This window comes from Sinohyriopsis cumingii, chromosome 5 (assembly GCF_028554795.1).
Source record: "Sinohyriopsis cumingii isolate HCF-2022 chromosome 5, ASM2855479v2, whole genome shotgun sequence".
NCBI lineage: Eukaryota > Metazoa > Mollusca > Bivalvia > Unionida > Unionidae > Sinohyriopsis > Sinohyriopsis cumingii.
In genome coordinates this window covers 42,291,531-42,314,926 of record NC_142965.1, presented here as the reverse complement: position 1 = coordinate 42,314,926, position 23,396 = coordinate 42,291,531, and the positions used below count along the sequence as shown (strand labels likewise).

Genomic DNA, 23,396 nt, shown 5'->3' with positions numbered 1-23,396 from the left:
TTGGATTATCCGTGACAAATATGATCCTGTCCTTGGCAATAATAAAACTATCATATTAAGTAAAAATTCCAGACCGGGTCTACTGACGGGTATTGACAGATCGTATTATGAGCGAGCATATCCTGTAACGGCGGTTATTTATGGAATCTATGAGATAAATAAAAAACCTAACGTTGATAAACTAGCGCCGATGAAATTTTCAAGGTTAAATTGTGTGGCTGAACGAGTAATAGAACACTTTACAAACGCGATGCGTGGAAATGGATTAACTGATTTAAGGCGTGAAAAAATAAACTCCTGGGCTGATTCAGTTAAGGATACCGGTGCTACAATAAAAGATGTTGCTGAGTTAGGAAAAATATTAAAATTTCCAATAACTGTGGCGACAATAACGGGAGAAGTACTGTACCAGTCGAAATATAAATCGAAAGGAGCTCCAATAAATATTATCGATCATAACGCGCACGCCTGGACTAACGCGGTAACAATATTTCCACGTGATCGAACTGTTAGATTTTACCCCACAGATATAGGGGCAGATATGTTTGATTTTATTAAAGAAATAAGTAAAACCGATCCTGTATCGGTATGGTTATTTAAAAGTAACGAGGAGGGTGAATTTGATCAGTTTGTCAAACCGAACGGTGAAATATATCGCACAGAATCCCTCCATGACGAGATGAAAAATCTTGCGACGTTTTTACAGTGCAAGCACGCGGAAAATACTGACAAATTACTAATTGTTTTACCGTTCCATCTGTTGCGGCTCATTTCGCCAGAGAACGAAATTCACGGAAACCAACACGATTTGATTTACTCGAGGACGTACGCGCAAGTTGCGTCGAATATGGACATGGCGGATTATGGAATACCAAATACAATTACAATGATGTTATTTCGGTTGATATGGTTGCATGTTATCCAGGAAGTTTTCTGGGATACGGAGATTGTTCTGTGTACTTTGAAAGATTTGGTCACCCTACGAGATGACGCGAGTGGCAATTAATGGACCATTACCTGATTTTGATCTGACTGGATTCGCCTGTATTGAATCGTTCGAGTTTAACGAAAATCTTCACAAGATTTGTTATGTTTGGTTTGGCAGACATTTTTGTGAAAAACGTTGGGCACCTATAGTTTTGTTGCGATATATGCTAGATTGTATGATACTGACATCGTTGGTGGTCAGTGAGGCAATTATATCATATCATGCACAGACCAAAGTTTGGTTGCCCATGTCAGATTCTGAAGTTATCAGCGAGTTTAAGGATGATATTCCTAATAAACTCAAAACCGCAAAAGATCTCGGTAGAAAAATTATAGGTAAATTTACTCAAGGTGGTGCATATGATTATAAAAGACATCACGCACGATTAATTCTAGATGATGCCGAGTACGATTTTATAATCGCTAATACAACGGCGAAAAATATATTTGTAAATCGAGAGAGTGTTTATTTATCAGACGGAACAAAATTGGGTACGATCGTTAGTTACATAAATGACGTATCCCCGCAATATACTCATCTAAGATCTTCCATGTTGGCTTATGTTTCTATAAATTTATTATCGATGATTAATAGATTTCCTGAGACCGCAGTCAGAGTCGCAACGGACTCGTTTTATATTTCAAGTAAATATTTAGAATCTGTTATGAAATTTACAAGTAATGATGAACGATGGGGTTCGTGGAGAATAAAAAAGGAATTATTACACAATTATGTAGAATCAGCAGATGTTCCAGTGAGAGATTTTTATCCCGAGAGTAATAAAATATCAGAAATATCGAAAGCACCATCGTTGAGTGATCCAATAACCAGATATAAGACAGTATATCTCAATGGACCTGGTGGATGCGGCAAAACAACTCGAACGATTAATGTTTTTAGAAATTCAGATATAATCGTGCTGACACCCACACATAGACTTGCACGTGAAATGAAACAGCGGCAAGTACAATCGTGTACGTATCATAGTTTCTTTCGGTGGCGCGGAGATACATGGACTCCTGAACGGATGGGAGAAAAATATATACCTAAAATAATTATTTGGGATGAGATATGTACGGTCTCATTGGATACATTAAAAATGTTTCTTGATTGGTTGTTGACAAAAAATACCGCCATAATAATGTGTGGCGATCATGGTCAACCTCCGCCTTTTGTTGGACCATCTCCACATGATTGGTTAAAAAATTTCGTTGATTATTACGAAGAAATAGATGATGATCATAGAGCTCTTGATGCAAATTTGAGGGAGTTTAAAAAATTAATCAGATTACAATCAAACAAAATTCAGTGTGAAATAATACGTGGAGTGATCTCAGAGACATCAATGAGTGATTTTTTGAACTCATGGAGACCCAACGATTTGATCGTAGCAAGTAGAAAAATAATCAGAGACGCTTTACAGCAGCAGTTATTTCAACTACATAAAGAAAAATATTCAGAACTACCCGTACCGTTGTGTTATAGACCATCAGATACACGAAAACAGAATATTAATGTTGATATTCCAGGACCCTTGACAGAGTCAAGGAAACAGAATCTCGTATTAAATGATATTGTCGCCGTTGATATCAGTGTGGTCGAAGATGCAATACACGCTGACAAATCTCCATGGGTGTTGGGATACGCTATGACAATCCACTCGTCTCAGGGATTAACTATTTCTGATACACGAGTCTGGATTGTAGACGATCGCATCGAGTGGTCAAATTTAGTTTATTTAGCGGTATCGAGGGTCAGAAATATATCTCAATTACGTAGAATCATAATTCCTGAAATCGTTGATAAATTTAACATCATCGATGATGATATAATAAGAAAAAAATTAATCGGATACAAACAATCTGATAAAAAAAATAAACGTGACTTTGATCTTGATGTTGAATTTATTATTGAGTTAAAACATCAGCAGAATAATCATTGCACCAGTTGTAATTGTATAATGTTATGGCGGTATTCGAGTAATGATTCAAGACAATTTACCGTAGATAGAAAAGATAATAGTCGCGGCCATACACGAGAAAATACCATGTTAACCTGTCTTGAGTGTAATCGACGTAGAGGCGCTAGCGCCTTGAGTGCAGGCACTAGTGCTAGTTAAGTGATCGAAATCACTGAAGTGATCGCGGTGGTAGTTGTGTATCCGCGGAAATTATTTGTAGTTGTTCACGTGTAAATCCACGTTGAGGAGCGGCCGAATCTAATCTGTAGATTGCAGGTCTGGAAACGCCTACGTTTCTTCCAGTGGATCTTGTCACGGTAGATATTTTGTGTGTGGTAACACTCCAAATAGGATCAGTTGCTCTCGCTTTACCACCTTCAAGTTCACCAGGCTCATATAAATATCTGACTGTGACATCACCTAATATTTTTTGTTTTCCAGCATCTTTTCGTTGTGTTGGTATATTTTTTTTTGTGACCGCGCTAATGGGTTTCATGTTGGTTGTTCGTGTGATCTCATTATTTAATGCAGCTATCACGCCTGGTAATCTTGCAACCCATTCGCGAGATCTTTTATCCTGAATAAATTCCCTCGCGTATTGATATCCAAATAACCGCTCAGCAAGTGTTCGATTAAATCGCTCAACAATTGCTTGATCACGGTGAATTGCAGTATGACCTCGTCGTATTTTGGTATTATGTTGTTTCATCAACGATGATACTGGACCAAGAAATTCCTTACCAGGATCAACCTGTAGTAGCTGTGGCCATCGTAGACCACCTTGTGGTCCGAGTCCTCGTTGATAAATTCGTTCAAACGCATCGGCTACTTCAGATGATGTTTTCGCTGATAGCGGCTCTGCTTCTTTATATCTACTTGCAACATCAACTACGGTTAACGCGTACTTGTACGTTTTTCCACGCACAGTATCATGCGGTAAAAACAGAATATCAGCTTGATGAACTTCATTAGGAACACTGACATCGAAATACGCGTACTGAATTTGTTTAGGACGTGGTAGATAAATTTGCCATATTGCCTGCCTGGACAACCACGTTTTAGCAGTAGAATGTTTAACCGCCGCTGCATCAGCGAGTTTACCAATTGCTGCTTTGCCTCTCCAGTATCCTCTCGGTGAATAATAAATTGATTCCATTATTAATTACCAGCCCCAATCGCTAATTTACCTTTCATCGAGGATCTTACTAACCAATTAGCTAATGATTCTCTAATATTTTTATTTTTTATAGAATTTAATGAATGAATTAATTTTACATCTGCAATATGCCTATCTTGTAGATTTTGACTTTTATAAGCTACATCATGAGCATGACAAGCTCGATCAATAGCATTTATTGGTTCCTCGCCTGGTTTTGGTTGATCTTGATCATCGAGCCTGATATCAAGTCTGGTACCAGGACCGCAATAATTATATCCTGGTAGATGTTTTTCTCCGCTGTATTTAGCCCATGGAGCACCTGGAAACTTTGACATCAAATTAGCAATATCACCACCGCGCCTATTAGGTAAAAACGAAAATTTCTTTCTACCGCATATAGAACATTTTCCACCGTACGCTATTTTTTTATTTTTTGTTATAACTGTGGCTAAATCAGTGGTTGGAGTTTTAACTCTACAGCGTAAACAATATAAATTCATGTTATAATACATATGGATATAATTGATTTCTCAGCAACTCGGCAACGAGAGCCAGTTAAGCATCATCCTGCGCTACCGAACTCCATCAGAATGATTATCATAGGACCATCTGGATCGGGTAAGACGCAATTATTACTTAATCTGATAATGAGATGGTTGAAATGGGATAAATTATATTTAGTAGCACCATCCGTTGATGATCAGCGATGTTATGATGTACTTAAAGATTTCAATGAAAACGCGCGATTACTGGATGAGGATAATGATGTTATAGAGTTTATAACCGATATTGATGAAGCACCATCCGTAGATTCCATAGACGGATTTATTAATAATTTAGTTGTATACGACGATGTGATGCTAGATAAACAATCAAATCCAGCCAGAATATTTTCCCCGAGGTAGACATAAAAATACAGACGTGATCTATGTTACTCAACGATATACACAAATTCCGAAGGTGATCAGAGACAACTGCAACATTTTAGTTGTGTTTAATGGCGTAGACACACACACGTTGCGAAATATTCATCAAACTTGGTGTGGTGGTGACATGGATATAATTAAATTCAAAAATTTCTTCTCACGAGCGCAAGCTACCCCACATGGATTTATAACAATAAATTTACATGATCCAAGAACAAGATATCGTGTGGGTATTGATAAAATATTTGGGTAGCAGGGGTGATGATAAAATTAAATTTAATTAAACAGATAATGAACAACTGTGCGTGGCTGCGTCAAGGAACCACTAACAATTGTAATAAAAAATGCCGTGGAGAATATTGCAAGAAACATAATTATCTTATAAAGAAAAACCTTCATGCTGGTCCACGAAGTTGTGTTGGATGTAACAACGGCGTTAGAGGATTATATCAGATTTGTAAAAATTGCGGTGGAGATCGATACAGAAGTTTGATGATATATTATAAACACAGAAAGAACATAAATCCAAAAATAGAAAAACCACCATCAGAACTTGAATATTACTTGAAACATAGAACAAATTCCGAAGATTCAGATGAAGATGAAACAGATGAGGAAAAACGACAGCGAGAACGCATTGAAAAATATTCATCAAACTTGGTATGGTGGTAAATTAATAGCAGCAGAGAGGGTGCCTACCAACGTTGGTCGTCAAAAAAATAAACAAGAAATAAATAAACACGTAGAGTACTTTTTTTTTCAGCTACTATTTCGAACTGAGGTTTTATTAGTACAATCGGTCATTGCAGAAATAAAACATCTCAAGGAAAAGTTTATTTGTAAAAATCTTGACCTTTCTACGAGATGTTTTATTTGTTTGTTTTATTTGTTTTGTCGGAATTTTATGGTCTGTTCACCCTCTCTGCTCAAGTATACATGTACCATTGATCTCCGCCACCAGTAATGTCAGGATAAAAAGGTGAAAAGCTACTTGTTGGCCATAGGTATTATCATGCCAAAGTATACCATACCATATCAACCCACTGTGAGGAATATAGTCTAATAGCTATGTAAGCAATTGTTTCAGTTCACTGAAACTGAATTACTTTTTTTGGAATTTTTCGTTCAGTGATTGCAGGATAATGAAAACACATTTGAATTCGAGGCAATTTATTGATGGCTGAATGGTCGTCGAATACAATTTTCAGTGCTCAGCTTTCTTTATAAAAAAAGATATCTATTCTTATAATATTTAGCCTGGTATTGATCCACCAAAATCCGACCACTATGAGACGTAATACTTCATTTCCATGAGTCAATACTATTTAGCGTGGTGTTCATCCACCAAAATCCGACCACTATGAGACGTAATACTTCATTTCCATGAGTCAATACTATTTAGCGTGGTATTCATCCACCAAAATCCGACCACTATGAGACGTAATATTTCATTTCCATGAGTCAATACTATTTAGCGTGGTATTCATCCACCAAAATCCGACCACTATGAGACGTAATACTTCATTTCCATGAGTCAATACTATTTAGCGTGGTATTCATCCACCAAAATCCGACCACTATGAGACGTAATACTTCATTTCCATGAGTCAATACTATTTAGCGTGGTATTCATCCACCAAAATCCGACCATTATGAGACGTAATACTTCAATTCATTTCTGAGAGTCAAAACTATTTGACACGAATCGGAACAAGACGAGTCAGGTGCATATTCACCCCTCCTGCATTCAAGAGACTAGATAAAACAACCCATTTACTATCTGACGAACCTACTAAAGACACCGGTAATTAGATGATGCAAAATGCACAATGAGATACACTTGACTCTTCTTGGGGCTATTATGGATAAAGATTCCAAAAGACATAGATGTTCTTCGCTATTATAGGCTACTAATAAAGAAACTTACGTTAAAGATGCAAGGAAAAACTTCCAAGTTAAAAAGTGGTCATAACATGATGCAATTTTGTAAGGAAATTTTAACTGTGATCTTGATCTTTCGAAACATAAATCTCCTGTATCGACTTTGGTTTCAAGCTATCAATGTATTTTAAAGTCAATGAGTGGAAACAAAATTCACGAGGCAAAGACATGCTGCTTAATTAAACAAGGGGCGTGAAACAATTACAATTTGGGAAAAAATGTGAAATTAAACTTGCTAGTCTTTAAAATTGTATGCCTAAAGGTCTGGTTCAAATCCATGAAGCTCTTCGAAAGCATCCAAGTGGAAACAATAGTTGTGACCTATGGTAGTAACTAAAGTATTCAGTAATGGACACAGGCCAAGTTATCACGTCTTTACAATAATATGGCTGTGCAGGAGGGAGGTACAAAAAAGGAAATTGTGCTAGCTTCAGAAGCTTTTATTTTGAAACTGAAGTAAAACATTAGTCATACGTTTTTAGGCAATAGCCAAACATCATAAAGGTAGGAAACACACCACATAAAACAGCCATCTTGTATGATGTTGCAATAATAATCACCCATATTTAGCAAGATTATATAACAATGTATGCATTTACCGATTTCTATGCACAAAAATAAAAAAAACAACAACATCTCTTTGTATAAGCTTCCTGTACATAGCCTCAATGAACGACTCTTCAACTTCTTTTTACAGAGCACATACATGTACTGCTACTGTGTTAAAAACCCAGATGTCAATCTGTGTTAATACTGTGCTAATAACCCAGATGTTGCTTTGTCCTAATATTGTGATAATAACCCAGATGTCTGTATTAATACTGTGCTAATAACCAAGATGTCGCTTTGTCCTAATATTGTGATAATAACCCAGATGTCTGTATTAATACTGTGCTAATAGCCCAGATGTCACTGTGTTAATAATGTGCTACTAGCTCAGATGTCATGGTATCTTAATACTGTGCAACTAACCCTGATGTTAATCTTTCTTAAAACTGTGCTAATAACTCAGATGTCATGGTATCTTAATACTCTGCTACTAGCTCAGATGTCATGGTATCTTACCAATGTGCTAATAACCCAGATGTCATGATATCTTAATATTGTGCTAATAACCCAGATGTCAATCTGTCTTAAAACTGTGCTAATAACCCAGATATCACGGTATCTTAATACTGTGCTACTAGCTCAGATGTCATGGTATCTTACCAATGTGCTAATAACCCAGATGTCATGGTATCTTAGTACTGTGCTAATAACCCAGATGTCAATCTGTCTTAAAACTGTGCTAATAACCCAGATGTCATGGTCTTAGTACTCTGCTGATAACCCAGATGGCATGGTGTCTTGCTTTTGAAATGGTGTAATAATAATATGAGGTGTTCAACAACAAACAAACTGTCTTGACTGTACTGATTTTAAAATATAACTCTATCTATGCCCTCCTTTTTTGTTAAGGCAAGTGTAACCTACAACTACACTAAGGTAAGTGTAAACTACTACAATAAGGCAAGTGCAAACTACCACACTAAGGCAAGTGCAAACTATTACACTAAAGCAAGTATAAACTACTACACTAAGGCAAGTATAAACTACCACACTAAGGCAAGTGCAAACTACTACAATAAGGCAAGTGCAAACTACCACACTAAGGCAAGTATAAACTACTACACAAAGGCAAGTATAAACTACAACATTAAGGCAAGTGCAAACTACCACACTAAGGCAGGTATAAACTACTACACTAAGGCAAGTATAAACTACCACACTAAGGCAAGTGTAAACTACTACTCTAAGGCAAGTGCAAACTACCACACTAAAGCAGGTATAAATTACTACACCAAAGCAAGTGTAAACTACTACACTAAGGCAAGTGCAAATTACTACACTAAAGCAGGTATAAACTACTACACTAAGACCAGTATAAACTACCTCACTAAGGTAAGTGCAAACTACTTCACTAAGGCAAGTGCAAACTACCACACTAAGGTAAGTGCAAGCTATTACACTATGGCAAGTGCAAACTACCACACGATGGCAAGTGTAAACTACCACACTAAGGCAAGTACAAACTACTATACAGCATAATTTGCAAACATGCCTATAAAACTGAAATATTACAAGTACATATGCCTTGTGCCATGGCTGTTCAAATGGTAATTTTTTTCATCTGAACATAAATTATAAATAAATACCACAACAAATAAGTACAATAAATAAAGGTTAAAATTCTGTTATTCTAATAATTATAAACATTTATCTTTTGTTATATTAAAAAAAGAACAGAACAGAACAAAAAGTTTACCATTAAAATGCAAAAGCAGAATTTCATAGCTATAGACATGAGGATGTAAAAAAGTCATACTGCTAACACAACTATATTGAATATTAAATATGTATTTCATTAGTTGAAAAGAAACCATTAAATTTTACAAAAAATGTAAAGACAATATTATAATTAATTCTATTAGTTTTACTATGCAATTTAATCATTAATTACTAGTAAACGAGTTATTATCTGCCCTTTTCTGTTGTGTGAAGTATAAGTGTTAGGACAATGCATTTAAGATTCTTTTATATTTGCAGACATAATGACTTTAAATTTTCTTCTGTATATTCATACCTAAAATAAGGTTGAACTACATGGATAGAGAGGGACAAGTGAACTTTCTTGTGCTATTGACTTTATTTGGAAAAAGAAGAGAAAGCAGCATTTTAAAGAAAAACAGGTGCATTATATATATATATATATATATATATATATATATATATATATATTTGTGTGTGTGTGTGTGTGTATGTGCATGTGTTATAGCTGCAAAAACTTAATTGAAAAATCAGCTGAATTATGATGAGTTGGTACATATTTAAGACAAGTCACTCAATTATATCATTATAGATAATAAGAAGAGATGCAGAAACAAAAATGTACAATTCTCTTAATAAATGACTTGTCTTAAAATCATAAAGTACAACAGTCAAAATGTACTGTATAGATTTTGCTACAGTGTCCTTGAACATTTAATATTCAAGTTTTTTTTATGATGTCTATGACCAATGATGTCTGAAGACTATTACCCACATTTCACTGTATCAAATGAGTGTCTTGTACCAAGAAATTTAAATGATAAACTTTCTTGATGTAACACAATCCTTGTTAGTTTTGATAAATCATAATGCATTTCAAGACAGCCCACATTTTTATATAAACATTATTCATCTAACCAAACAAGAATAGTGATCTCATAATGAGTCACCATCTTAAAAAAGTGTTTAAGAATTTCTCATCCATATTACTTATATCTTGCATGGACTAAGAAATCCACTGAATTCCCACATACATAAAATGGATTAAAATGAGCAACGTTTTATTAAAATGATTCTGGATAAATTAATATACAAGCACAGCATCGTATTGGAATTCCCATTCCTCTGGCTTAAATGTATGAGGAACATGCCTTTACTTCTTTTGCAAAAGGACCTGCCTAAGAATTTCTTCACTACTTTTATTTTATATCATAAATACAGTGTGCCGATTCCCTATAAAATACATTTATATTCAGCTCAGCATTTTTGGGGGGTAAATTATATTTTTCCAGTAGTACTTACCTGGTCCTATTATATTAGGATAACTTTTGTTGCTACCTCCGAATTTAGACCTCCTGGAAAGACGAAAAACATCTGTCTATATACTGTATTGTATAGACAAAGGTAAGCAACTCTTACAAGTTAACTCCCTTTCTACCCACTAGCTGGTTACCTTTAGGACTCACGGTACTAATTCAACTCCAACAGTAAACATATGAAAACATTATCATATTCAAAATTCAATAACTTAAAATTTCTAGGTGCTGATGATGAGACCTATAATTCTCCATGCACATCTAACCTTGGTGCAAGCTTATGTGTGGAGAACACCATATGAGCTGCAGCATTTTGTTTACCTACATGTGCATGAAACACATGTTATTGATTCTGCACCAAATGAATCAGGTGCTACTTTCATTATTGAGTACTCCTGAGTCAAGCCTGTAAAAGTACTAAAATTGCATCAGTAGAAATTTGTCTATATTTTTTAAAAATTACATATAGGATAAGCTCTCAAAAGATATTTTTACTAAAATTTTAATTTTCATTATTAACCAATTATGGACCACCAAACCCTTAAATACTCTATTATTTGTTCACCCATTTCCAGACTGGTTCACAGTTCTTCTGTATAATTAGTACCGTGTGTCCTATATACTTGAATGTACCGATTTTTAGTGAAATGAAACCTCAAAAGTATGTTCATATTGCAGGTGCAGGGTATAGTAGCAGTGATTATTTGCAATGTTAACAGGTGAAATAATTTACTAAAACATTTACTTTTTCCATCAAATACAATACCTGATCACATTATATTAGGAGAATAGGCAAGAGGAGGGGGAAGTGCTGAACATTCTACCTCTGCCCATGTCACCAAGTAGGAGCATGCCTGGTCTGCTACAAGGATGAACTTCGCCTAATGTTAGTTTAGCACAAAAAGGATGTTTACACACATGCACGACAGGTCCATATGGTATTCTGCACTTGATTATTGTCTCATCATCAAAAGTTTCCCACGTAAATTCAGTGAAAGTGTCAAATTCATGCTCAGGTCTAATGCTGTGCTTTCATGAATAGGTAGTAGTCACTGTCTGTGCAGTTACCACTAACCCAACAAGATTATGTTCTCTCCTTAGTGAAGCCATGTCACACAAATAGAAGCTAGAGAAGGCAGACTTGGCATGCACCAGTTAGATGACTCCATCAGGTCCCTGTTACGACAATATGCCTAAGGCTAGCCTCATGGAAGTTGCTCATATTGCATGAACTAAAATCTTCATTAGTGAACCTTATCCTGTAAGTGATCAGAGTATGCCATTTTAATAACTCCCTTAAGAGAAATGACCAGCGCTTGCTGAGTTAAGACTTGCATGCCTATATTAAGTGGTAGGAATAGTCCTTTACAGCTGATGTAGATATTTTCCATGCACCTCATGTAAAAGCTGAGGGTACATATGGGGTCCTGCAGCTTGGCTTCTCTCAACAGATCAATCAAGAAGTGGGACCAAATAGTTATTTGCTGGTTAACTGGTGATGGCATTCTGTTCTTAGGAAGGAAATCAAGTTGCATTATCAGAACAACTGAACCATTAGAATGGAACTGAATGTAGTTCGGGTCTATGGATACTGTATGTAGCTCACGTACTTTCCATGTTTAAGTTCAAATTATCATATATTGTAATTCATATATGATGACTGTTTCAGTGTGTGTACATGGGTGGGGGTGGGGAGAGAAGATGGAGCTCTAAACTTATGTTTTCTTCTGGACATTCCAGAAAGGAGCCAGGTGTGAAGGAGGAGTTTCTCTGGAATGGATGGAATAAATAGCAATCATGACTGTTTGAGTGGAATAAACAGCAATTATGACTGTTTGAATGGAATAAATAGCAATCATGACTGTTTGAGTGGAGTGAGGATGCTATGACACATCTGATTATTTCTGTTGTTAAACTGAACCAATTGTTCATCCAGTTTCTTCTTAGTGGGGCAATCAGAGATATGGCAGTCTGTGCCCTTCATTTCTTAATTATCTTCAAATTTCGAAGCTGGCCAGAAATGTGTTAAATATTACATGAGTACCAAAGAAGCTATTGCCCTACCGTGAGGCAAAAGTCTGGTGATTGCTCCCCTCCAATCTGATTAAAATCGTATCTCTGCTGTCCTACATGAAGATCTGAGAGTGACTGGTTAGGGATGACGTTCTGGTGAACTTTGAATTAGCAAATCAAAAAGCAGCTTTCAGAAATCTGAAATTGAATCAAATTGCTTGACACATACTGATGCTCTTCAGTCATACAGATCAGTCTTCCAAACGGAAAGATACAAGACTTCAGCTGTTTGGCTGATAAAATCAGCAGTTATGGTAAAATAGGTCACCAAATATGACCCCTAAGCGGTCACTGTCACATCTTCACAATGGACAGTGAGATTTGATTTTAATCAGATTGGTCCCCCCACCACACACACAGATGCAGAAGTACATTACTACAATTGAATTGTCCAACATTATCAGTACCATATATCCATGATACATTCTTCCCATGTGTTGAGAATGGTGTTAATTTCCTAAAACCTGTTATGAAGAGCCTTATCTTGAAGCATTCAATGCCACTGACCATCACAAGTCCAGTAGGTGTGTATTCCCCAAATCTGAGAAACTGTCATTTTTTAAAATTGCAGAGAAACTGACACTGTAGCAGGTCCAGCCCTGCATTAAAAAGGATGTGGAGCTGTAAGAAATGTACTCCATGGCATGAGCTGTATTTAATGTGTTTAGGAGAAAGATACCAAGTTAATACATATTAAGAGTTCCATATCTAGATGGACAAAATGAGGATAAGGTCCAACTTCTCTACAAGGATCATCCACCCTAAACTCTGAAAGAGGGAAATATGGCTGTTCTGGTCATGACCCAAAAGCAATACAATGTGACCCCTCTATAGTGTGCTCCATTATAATGTGAATTCGGATATAACAGGGTTGCGGCGTGGCTCCCGAAATTTTATATAGTACCCGCATTTTTGTCGCACACGAAAAAAAATTCTTTCTGAAAACTACACAAAAAAAACCGTAAAACGTTTATTATCATTTTGGGGAAGAGATCACGCATGAATAATACAAGACGACTGTGGAGTGGCTCCTGAAATTTTATATGTATTTTTCTTGTACAAGAAAAAAGTTTTTCTTCTTAAAAATATGAAAAATAAAGTGTAAAATGTTTATTCTAGGATCGCGTAGGGCTTTGCCAATATCGCAAACTGCAAATTTATTTTCCTAATTGGCGGCAAAATATAACATCTGGCGATTTTATTTGTATTGTTAGCTGTTTAAACTTGTATATACAACCTTTTGTTTGGAGTGGAGAAATTCAGAGGCCCCATGAAAGGAATTTGCAAACCTGATACAAAATGCACTGAAATTTATCTATTGTTACATAAACAATTTCTTTGTCCATATTTACAAGCCATCTTAACAATGCATTGTTATATCATAATCCGCTTATGTTGACATCGAGCATGAGTACTGTATGTTATTTGATAGCCACTTTCTTTTGTTGTTGACATATCTGGTAGCGGAGATCAACCGGACGAGGCACTATCGCGTAATCTATCTTTCGGCCGATTTTTGGCCGCTCGCTAATAATTAACATATTTACATAGACTGACATTTGTGTGTGTGGATGGTATGTAAAATTCCTCTTCTTTTCATTCAGAATTAAATCCTTCAGAATGCCCACATGTTCTGTACTAATCCTTGTCATCAGACCAGCAAACCTGCGTTCACCTTTTGTTAAGCTGAGTGGGAGACAGCATCACTCTGCAACCACAAAATTTAATGTAAAAAAAAAATTCTTACTTGTTGGTTTATTCAATAGGCAGGGAGGAACTGTTACTATGATCGACCAAATGATGGCCAATTGAATTCCTTTTTCAAAAATGTACGGAGATAAAATAGTTTGCTGAAATTTCAAAGAAAACATTACCTTTGAAGCACCGACTGTTATGAATACGTACTAAGCAAATGGGAAAAAATCAGTCTCAATAATGCCATACAATTATTTGATATTGCCACCACAATAACAGGCATTTGTTTGGTTCTCTAAAGCTGGCCTTTAGCAGTAACTTCAATAGCGCAAGTTATTTCATCAAGGAAAGCCAACTACAATCCTCAATAAAAACGAAGAACTTTTCTTCAAAGAAGTCAGTACCAAACAAATAAAAGCAGTGGAATCTGATGGATTTTTGCATTTTCCAATGTAAGTGGAACATGTTTAATGTGCCGTGAAAGTTTCCTTTTTGCAGCGAAAAAGTTTGTGCTTACAAATGCTACCAATGGCGGCTTAAAACGCAAACTAACTTTTACCGACTTGGGACGTACTGAAAAGTAAATGTGCTTCATCATTCGTTACATGATTGTGCTATGTTTATCCACTGAATTCAGACCTATATGACCTGTGACAAAATTATTGAATATTTTATAAATCTGTGTGGATTTTTTTGATGGAATTACCTGTATTGTGGATTCAATGTATGTGATGAGATTCGCGGGTGAATACATGGTTTCGATACTCTATTCATGCTACAGATAAGACATGGTTCTCTAAATAAAGTAAAATATTATATATGCCTTATCTGTTTTCACTATAGGTGTATTTCCATTTAATATACATCGATTTAAGATGGTAACTGTGCCAATGAAGCACATATTTTAACGCCCACATTTATTACCTAAACCAACCCCCAAATTTGTTGGGGTACATGCATCATTTTCTTCAGCTAACTTGTTTGGTTGCTTATAACATGGTTCAGTCTATAACACGGTCAGGTTATATGGATCCCAACTACCGTGTTATAGCGGGGTCACACTGTACTTACCAAATGTTTTGTGCTATGTCCAGGTACCATGCCTTCTCCATGGATGATGCCCTAAACTGAGAAATGTCACGATCTAATGTCTCACTGAAGGTTCAACTTCACTGTCTTCACCAATGCATTCTCTATGCACTAACGATACTTTCTGTGTGTTTGGGAGGAAGGGGCCAAGTTGACATATGTTAAGGGTTTCATACAAAGAAGGCATAAATATTGAGAAGGGACAACGGTGCAGCTTTTCTATAATCCATTTAATATTACACTTAAATCATTTAATTTATATCCTTGAGCTTTCATTTTCAGTGGTATAGTGTGTGCAACTTTTTGGAGAATTCCAGTAAATTTATTATATTTTTGGAATTATCATTTGTAATGTCAAGTGTTTCTGATTGGTAGCATTCAATTTCATTAGAGAAATTTTCAGGCACTGTACATATCAACTGTTACAATTATAAGTTGTTTTGATAACATGGTTTCCATTTATTCAAATTTATATATATTTATTGTATACACTTGCTTCTTCCTCTTCTTCAATAAAGAGATGACAACCAAGTACAAGAAGTGTAAATGATTAAGGTTGTATGCATTGGCACATCTTGTATGTATCCTCCACAACCTTAATCATTTACATTTATTTATAATAAATTCACTGGAATTCTCCATAAAGTTGCACACACCATGTAAACATCATTTTAACTGAGAATAAAAGCTCGAGGATATAATTTAATTTTAGGATGAGATGGATTTTATGGAGGACATCTTTACAGCATGACAGCAAATTTAAAGTAAAAACCTGTATACCCAGCTATAATGATAACACCTAGAAGGTAGAGTTAACATGTAAGAAATGCTTTTCTTTGTCTATATAATGTATAAATGGCAAGATTTTCTTCATCTTTCCAGGAGGGCTGGATTCGGAGGTAGCCAAGAAAGCTATCCAAATACAATGTGATCAGTCAATGTATCTGATTGGGAAAAATATAACATCACATACATTCCAATAAAGACCATATTTTACAGAACTTAAAATCTGTCATGTGAATCACTTGCTGCATGGAAAACAGAATGGTAAAAGTATATGCCAAAAACATATTTATTTTACTGAGATCTCTGCTGGCTAAGTTAAAGCAATAACGAAACTGTTTAATAAGTAACATATAACTGAGATGGTTTAATGGTGAATTAAATTGTCAGACTTGACGACAGCTGTCTTAAGAGTCTGAACTTTAATGATTAGAAACTTCAGGAGACTCTTGTACACATGTGCTGTTGTTGTTGTAGGGTTTAATGCCATTTTTCAGCACACAATAGGCTATATGTGGCGGCCAGTATTAATGATGGAGGAAGAACCCGGGAAAGAACCACTTACCCACAAGAAGCTACTGGCAAGCTTTCTCACATACCCACATTAGCTGAATCCGAGACTCGAACCCACACAGACAGAGCTGAGATGGCAGTGATCCATAACGGAGAGCGCTTTAGACCACTCAGGGTCCCATACCTGTGCTGTATTTACAAACATACATTTGACCAAAAATGGATAATTGTGCAACAGTTTAAATTTATCTGAAAAGTTCTTAATTTCCCTAAATTTGTATTTTTTCCCCCAATTTTTTTTTTGTTTCTTAACAAGTTATTTTTTCCTTGATACAGCAAGTTAGTTTAGGTAATTAAATTTAATGGATTTAAATTACCCTAATTTTGTAATTAAAATTGTTTTTAAAAAAATGGCAAAATTTTCATTTATTCACAATAATGAGAAGCCATGGTAACTGAATGGTTGGCATGTGACCAAAAGGGTGCTGGTATGAATCCCACCATGGGATCAGACCAGGCTGGCAATGTGATGAATCTTTGGAGATGTACTCACATTGCCCCAGCACTAAATAACTTGCCTGTGTTGTGAAAACATTATCACAACCACCACCATTTTACTGTCATCATTATTATGTTTTAGTTAAAGTAAATCCTTTTATCTTTCCCTTTAATGTTTGCATTAGGAATTATCTGCATAAATTGTAATACATCAAGTCCAACTCCATACTTTATCATACGCCGACTACAGCTCAAACATTTATTTGGTCTGAAAATTCATTATTACACAGTTCACTTGCCAAATTCTAAACTCACTGACTTAAAAATTTAAATTATCAAACTCTTTTAAATCTTTCACTTTCAATTAAAATTCTCTGAGTATGCATGAATATTGGCTTTTGTTCTTATGTTTTACTCTGTACTACTTCTTTAGAGGAACAGACTGTAAAAAAATATAATAGAAAAATGCACGCATGCAGTAATGAGGAAATATTTGTGAACATACGGCACAAGAAACACAAGATATTCTGGAATTCATTACAGAAAAAATATGCTTCACTTGCAACATTTGGGGCCCCGAGTGGTCTAAAGCACTTGCCATTACAGATCACTGCCATCTCACCTCTGTCTGTGTTGGTTCGAGTCTCGGATTCAGCCAATGTGGGTATGTGAGAAAGCTTGCCAGTAGCATGTCGTGGGTCGGTGGTTCTTTCTGGGGTTTTCCCGGGTTCTTCCTCCACTATTAATACTGGCCGCCATGTACAGCCTATCTTGTGCTGAAAAATGCCGCAACATCATTCTAGATTCTTAACAACATGTACTTCCAAAAGGTTTTCTGTGTCAACATTTTCAATTTCATTATTGGAGATTTACAGCTCAAGATTTGGACTTCTGTTCACAGATAATCTTCACTTAGTTCCAAGCTAACATTGCCTTGGTTTTTAAGGGATTGAAAGATGCATTATTCAGTGAGTACCAATATTCAACTTAATATAAACCTTAACAAATTTTTTTTGAAAGTTATAATACTAGAATTCGATTTATGCAAAGCAGCATACTCAACATATAGATCTGTTGTTTAATGTCATATATACAGGGGCAAGTCACTGATAAACAATGTCAATAATACAGGCACTAAAACAGATCCCTGTGGAACTCCTTTGTGACCCATAAGACTCTGACTTTGCGCGTATTGGATAGAATTGGAGGGCAGCCTCACCTTCACTACCTAATACTGCATTACTGCAAGGCATAAACGCTAGATGTACAATTCTTTCCATAAACATCATGCATGCATTCCATTCTCATGACTGATTATATTCTCCTGTCATCATCCTGTCTGGTCATAAGTTAGTACATGCATTGTTTTCTTTTTCTTTTGTTCATAATTTTATCACCTTGTAAATTGCTAGAATGAAATTAACCAAATTGTGTATGAAAGTTTTAAGTATGATATCCATTTGCAAGATGGGTTATTATGGTTGTCTTGCCATCTTTACTAAACTTTATATATATATATATATATATATATATATATATATATATATATATGTATATATATATATATATAAACACACACATAAAAAACAGTCACCAAAATAATGAAATACCATATCAAACAATAATTATCTATTTATGGCCTGACCATGTTTAGAACAAATTTCTTGCCAACTGTGTAAATAGTTCCAGGTCATGGCACCAAAGTACAAAAATCCTGTTGGATAATTCTGCACAGAATTTTGGAATCTGAATGGTGTTATGAAATTCAGATCATAAGTGATATGGTTTGTTTTACAAACTTTAAAAGATTTAAATGATATACCATTCCATTAACACATTTGTAAACAAGAACAGATAGTATTTGTTTTCTAACGATGACAGTCATAAGATGTAACTGTGAAGTGAATACTATGAGGAAATATCCCATGATGCATATATATAATAACATGCAGCCTGATCATGTAACATAAACAATTTGATTTTATACAGTTCCCCTGAAGCCTCTTCAGGAAAACAAAGTATAAGATTTTTCTTTATTTTGGAAACAAAACGATTATATATACCTATCTCTATAATCACATATAAATTCTCATGGAAGACTTAATTTTGACACGGCATATAGGACAGAGTTGAAGGGCAGCCCCACAGTCACTGCATGACACTGCATGACCGCATGGTATGAATGCAAGCTCCACCATTCTTTCCATACATATCTTGCACCTAGACTGTTCTTCTGCTTGATGACAACATTCGCCTCTTACAAATGGGGTATCTGAAAAGAAAATATAAAACATAAACCACATTTTCACATAAACTATAATAATATTAGAGTTGATACCTTGTCAGGGCCAATGTTTACTCAGAGCAACTCTACAACATGTATTAAGTTTAATTCTGTAATAATATAAAATGGGGGATTTACCCAACTATTCCCACTTTGAAGATATTTCACCTATTCTTGCCTCTACCCATCATGACCATTTAGCCCCTATGTAAGCACCGCCTGTTGTTCAGCTTTAATTTTGACCTCCCACCTGCAAGAAGACATGTGATGTGACTGAAGCAGCCATGGTGTGTAGTCGCGTCCTACTCTGCAGTGGTTGTAGAAATGACAAACAATCATGCAGAGAGGGATGTACTCTGACAGGCAAGTCTATGGTAGTGATCAATATATGTACTGCCAAGCCTAGTATAATGAATGAATGAATGTACTTACAGCACCGAAGCTGAATCAGAAATATTTAGGGAGTGGTTAAATCAATACTATCCTATTACATCCATTAGTTTTTGCAAACAAAGATGACAAATTTATACCTAAACAAATAGAAGAGTAAAATGAATATCAAACAAAACAAGGAAAGGAAGGAGATGGCCTTAGTGGTGGACTGTGCAACCCTAATGACCTTGTGGATCTATTAGAACACTCGTGTGATCAATTCGTGCAGGCAACAATGTACCCAAAGTTATCAATGAAGTCACATTGATTTGTCAGTGGCTGCCCACCAATCTTCTCAAGGACAGAGACATGTATCGTGTGTTGATGCATGAACTTGTTAAAAATATTCATGATATATATGACAAATGAAGTTCATTCACCAATGATGAGTTCTGAGACAGATGAAACACTTTGTGTCTTATGTGAAATCTACGCTTCAATGCAACAGGTGGTTGTATATACAACCCAGAGTTTGACCTCGATGATCACCATTTAAAAACCAGAATTCAGTGCAACTTTTTCAGCACCTGCTACCACTTGGGAGTCATTCACATTTGAGACCGCACTAACAACATTGCAAAATTATTATAGTTGGCCTAATATTCAATCCCAACCATTTGGTGGTTTAGCGCAAATAACACATTTGTGTTTTCATCAGATAATGGTATCACCTGGCATATTATAAAACTTCCTACAGTTGCATATGATATTACCACAATTAATGACGTGGTTCATCAAAGAATTTCAGTGTTGACTGGCAAGGACTCCAAAATTTCTATTCATGAATATGAGCCCACACTCAGCTCCATTATTGCCACTGAATCTCCAAAATATCTGGCTAACATTGGACAGTCATCATTAAGAACATTGCTTGGTTGGCTCAAAGATCTTTATTTTGCATGCAAGACCTAAAAACACTGGATATCATATTGGGCCTGGCATTGTGAGAATTACTTCAAGAATACGGATCAATTTAACTTGCGACACCATCAGTGGTAGTCATGAAGTACATGACATGACATTAAGCAGTTGTTGTAGTAATTCTGGGTTACATACTGTTTGGGTTTTCACCAACCATGGAACCAGGCTATTTGATATTGATTTCGCCCGCAGCACCTGTGTATCTTCTATGCCACAGTAATCGGCTGACCCATATTAGTTTTCCCTTGTGGATCAAGATGGACGCATGGTGGATCTGTGTTGTAAAAGACTGTCAACACAACTGTGCATTATACATCAACCTGATGTTTAATAATAATAATAATACTAATAACAATGACAGTCTTACGTGGATATGTCAGACCTGTTCAATTACTTAACATGAGAAAACCTGTGTACATGACCTATTATGGAACTGGGCTTTGTGACGTTGCTCAAAGATTATCTACAGGCACACCAAAGGTGCTTGGAGCTCTGACCTCACATGCTTTGCCCATTGCTAAGCAAGTTGCTTTGCGGGTTGTGGATAGTGTTAAATGTGCCACTGAGGACTGATTACAACAACTGTCAATTCAAGATCAATTACGACAATTAGTAACATAAGCACCACCATCAAAGGTGGTTCCAGTTACATTACCATGGACAGAATCATTGCCACCTGCAGTTAGTAAAATCATTAACGAGGCCACTCAAATAGCAATTATTAGATTCAGCAATTGCAAATCTGGCAATGGGGAGTGGATTTAGGCAGTAATTAGTATTATTTAAAAAAAATCAATAATGTTTCGTTTTTACAATGGCTCAGTTCTTAAGATTTATTTGATCCAGCATTTGACATGGGAGCACCTGTGTTAGTGAATCAAAGCAACAGAAGTTTTGGTACCGTATTTACCATATATGTTGGGACACTGTATTTGTTGGGACACCCTAAATTAATTTTAAAAGTAATTTTTTTGTGCACTGTATGTTCTGGGACACATTATTTTTTTTGAGTCGTAAGTTGTGGGACACCATTTAAATCATTCGAAAATTACATGTCAGAAATTGCACTCCAACTGAAATTTTATTTAAAAAAATATAAAACTGTATATTTTACATAAAACTCTTCAATCCACTGCAGCAGCATCTCATCAACACAACCCTTCTCCTGGACATGTACGATCTATTCTTTTGGTACATGAATATATTTTTAGCTTTCTCATACCGTGAAAAAATGTTAGAGACAACACACCACCTGAAGCGGAAACTGCAAGGACAAAAGTCAGATTTTTCAAATCTGCACTAGTCTTGCTAATTCTCACACTTTTGATGCCCATCTTATAGTCAGTCCCTCCAGGGATGCAATCAAAGTACACTAGAGTTTTATCCATGTTAATGATCATATTGTCGGCAAAATGATCTCTTCATCACGTGATTTTATTTTGCTCCAAATCTTCTGGATGCTGCTGGGTCATCGATGTTTGCACACGAAGCATTATACTGTAAACTTTAAAAACTGTTCCATTGTTTCACTTTATTTTAAAAAATGTCATGAATACTGGTGAAAAGAAACCAAAGTTAGCTTCCATATCTCGGCCGTCTTTGTTTATTCGAAGCTAAAATATAAAAAAATCGGCACACGTAAAAGAATCCAAGTTGGCTTCTGAGGTCAGCTTGTTTTGCAATAAAATAACCTTTGCATTGATATCCTTTAAAAAAAATTCGGCTTCCGAGTCCAAAGTCAGCTTCCTACGTCGGCTTGCTTTGTGATAAAAATAACCTTTGTCTTTGATGTCCTGTCGGTAAGTTCAAAGAAGAAGTTTACTGTTGGTTGCCAGCTGTGTTTATTTACCACCAGGGCTTCTATGTACTTGGCGATTTTTGTAGTAATTATTACAAAGGTGCACTGATGTCTGCCGATAAATAGTAATGATACTTTTGTAACCCGCGCCAGCGAAAAGATTGTCACTTGCACTCAAGTGAATGTGTTTTTAAATGATTTTTATTTGCGAGATACTGTCAGACAGGAGACCTGGATATAAATTATTCTTGGCTATTCTGAACCTAACATCGTGCCATGTGTGAATGGCAGTTGTCTTCAATATATCGGTTGATTATTTCCCTCTCGTTTGCGAATTCATCTTCATCTGTGCACAAAGCACTATATTGCGTCAAAATTTGTTCCATTGTTTCAATTTATTTTAAAAATTCCCATGAATATAATTGAAAAGGAACCCAAGTTTGCTTCCATATCTCAGCCGTCTTTGTATATTAAACAAAAAAAAAAAAAAAAGAAAAAACATCGGCTTGCTTCACAAAATCCAGTCAGTTTCCAATGTCGGCTTGCTTTGCAATAAAATTAACCTTTGTATTGATATCCTTTACCCAAAAAAACAAAAGGGACTAAAGTCGGCTTCTGAGATCAGCTTGCTTTGTAATAAAAATCACCTTTTGTCTCTGATGTCCTGTCGGTAGATTCAAAGAAGGAGTTAACTGATTGCTGCCAGTCGTGTT

The 23,396-nt window shown here is 35.8% G+C and overlaps 1 protein-coding gene across 1 annotated transcript in view; it reads right to left on the bottom strand.

Annotated features, from left to right (window-relative positions):
* Positions 1 to 7,399: 7,399 nt before the first annotated feature.
* Positions 7,400 to 23,396, bottom strand: part of LOC149799027 (uncharacterized) — a 34,682-nt gene continuing 18,685 nt past the window's right edge. The window contains exons 6-7 of the mRNA XM_089957981.1: positions 19,312 to 19,520; positions 7,400 to 10,636 (exon numbers count right to left, since the gene is read on the bottom strand). Coding sequence (XP_089814107.1) covers positions 19,324 to 19,520 — 197 coding nt within the window. The 3' untranslated portion in view covers positions 7,400 to 10,636; positions 19,312 to 19,323. The remainder of the gene's footprint in view (positions 10,637 to 19,311; positions 19,521 to 23,396) is intronic.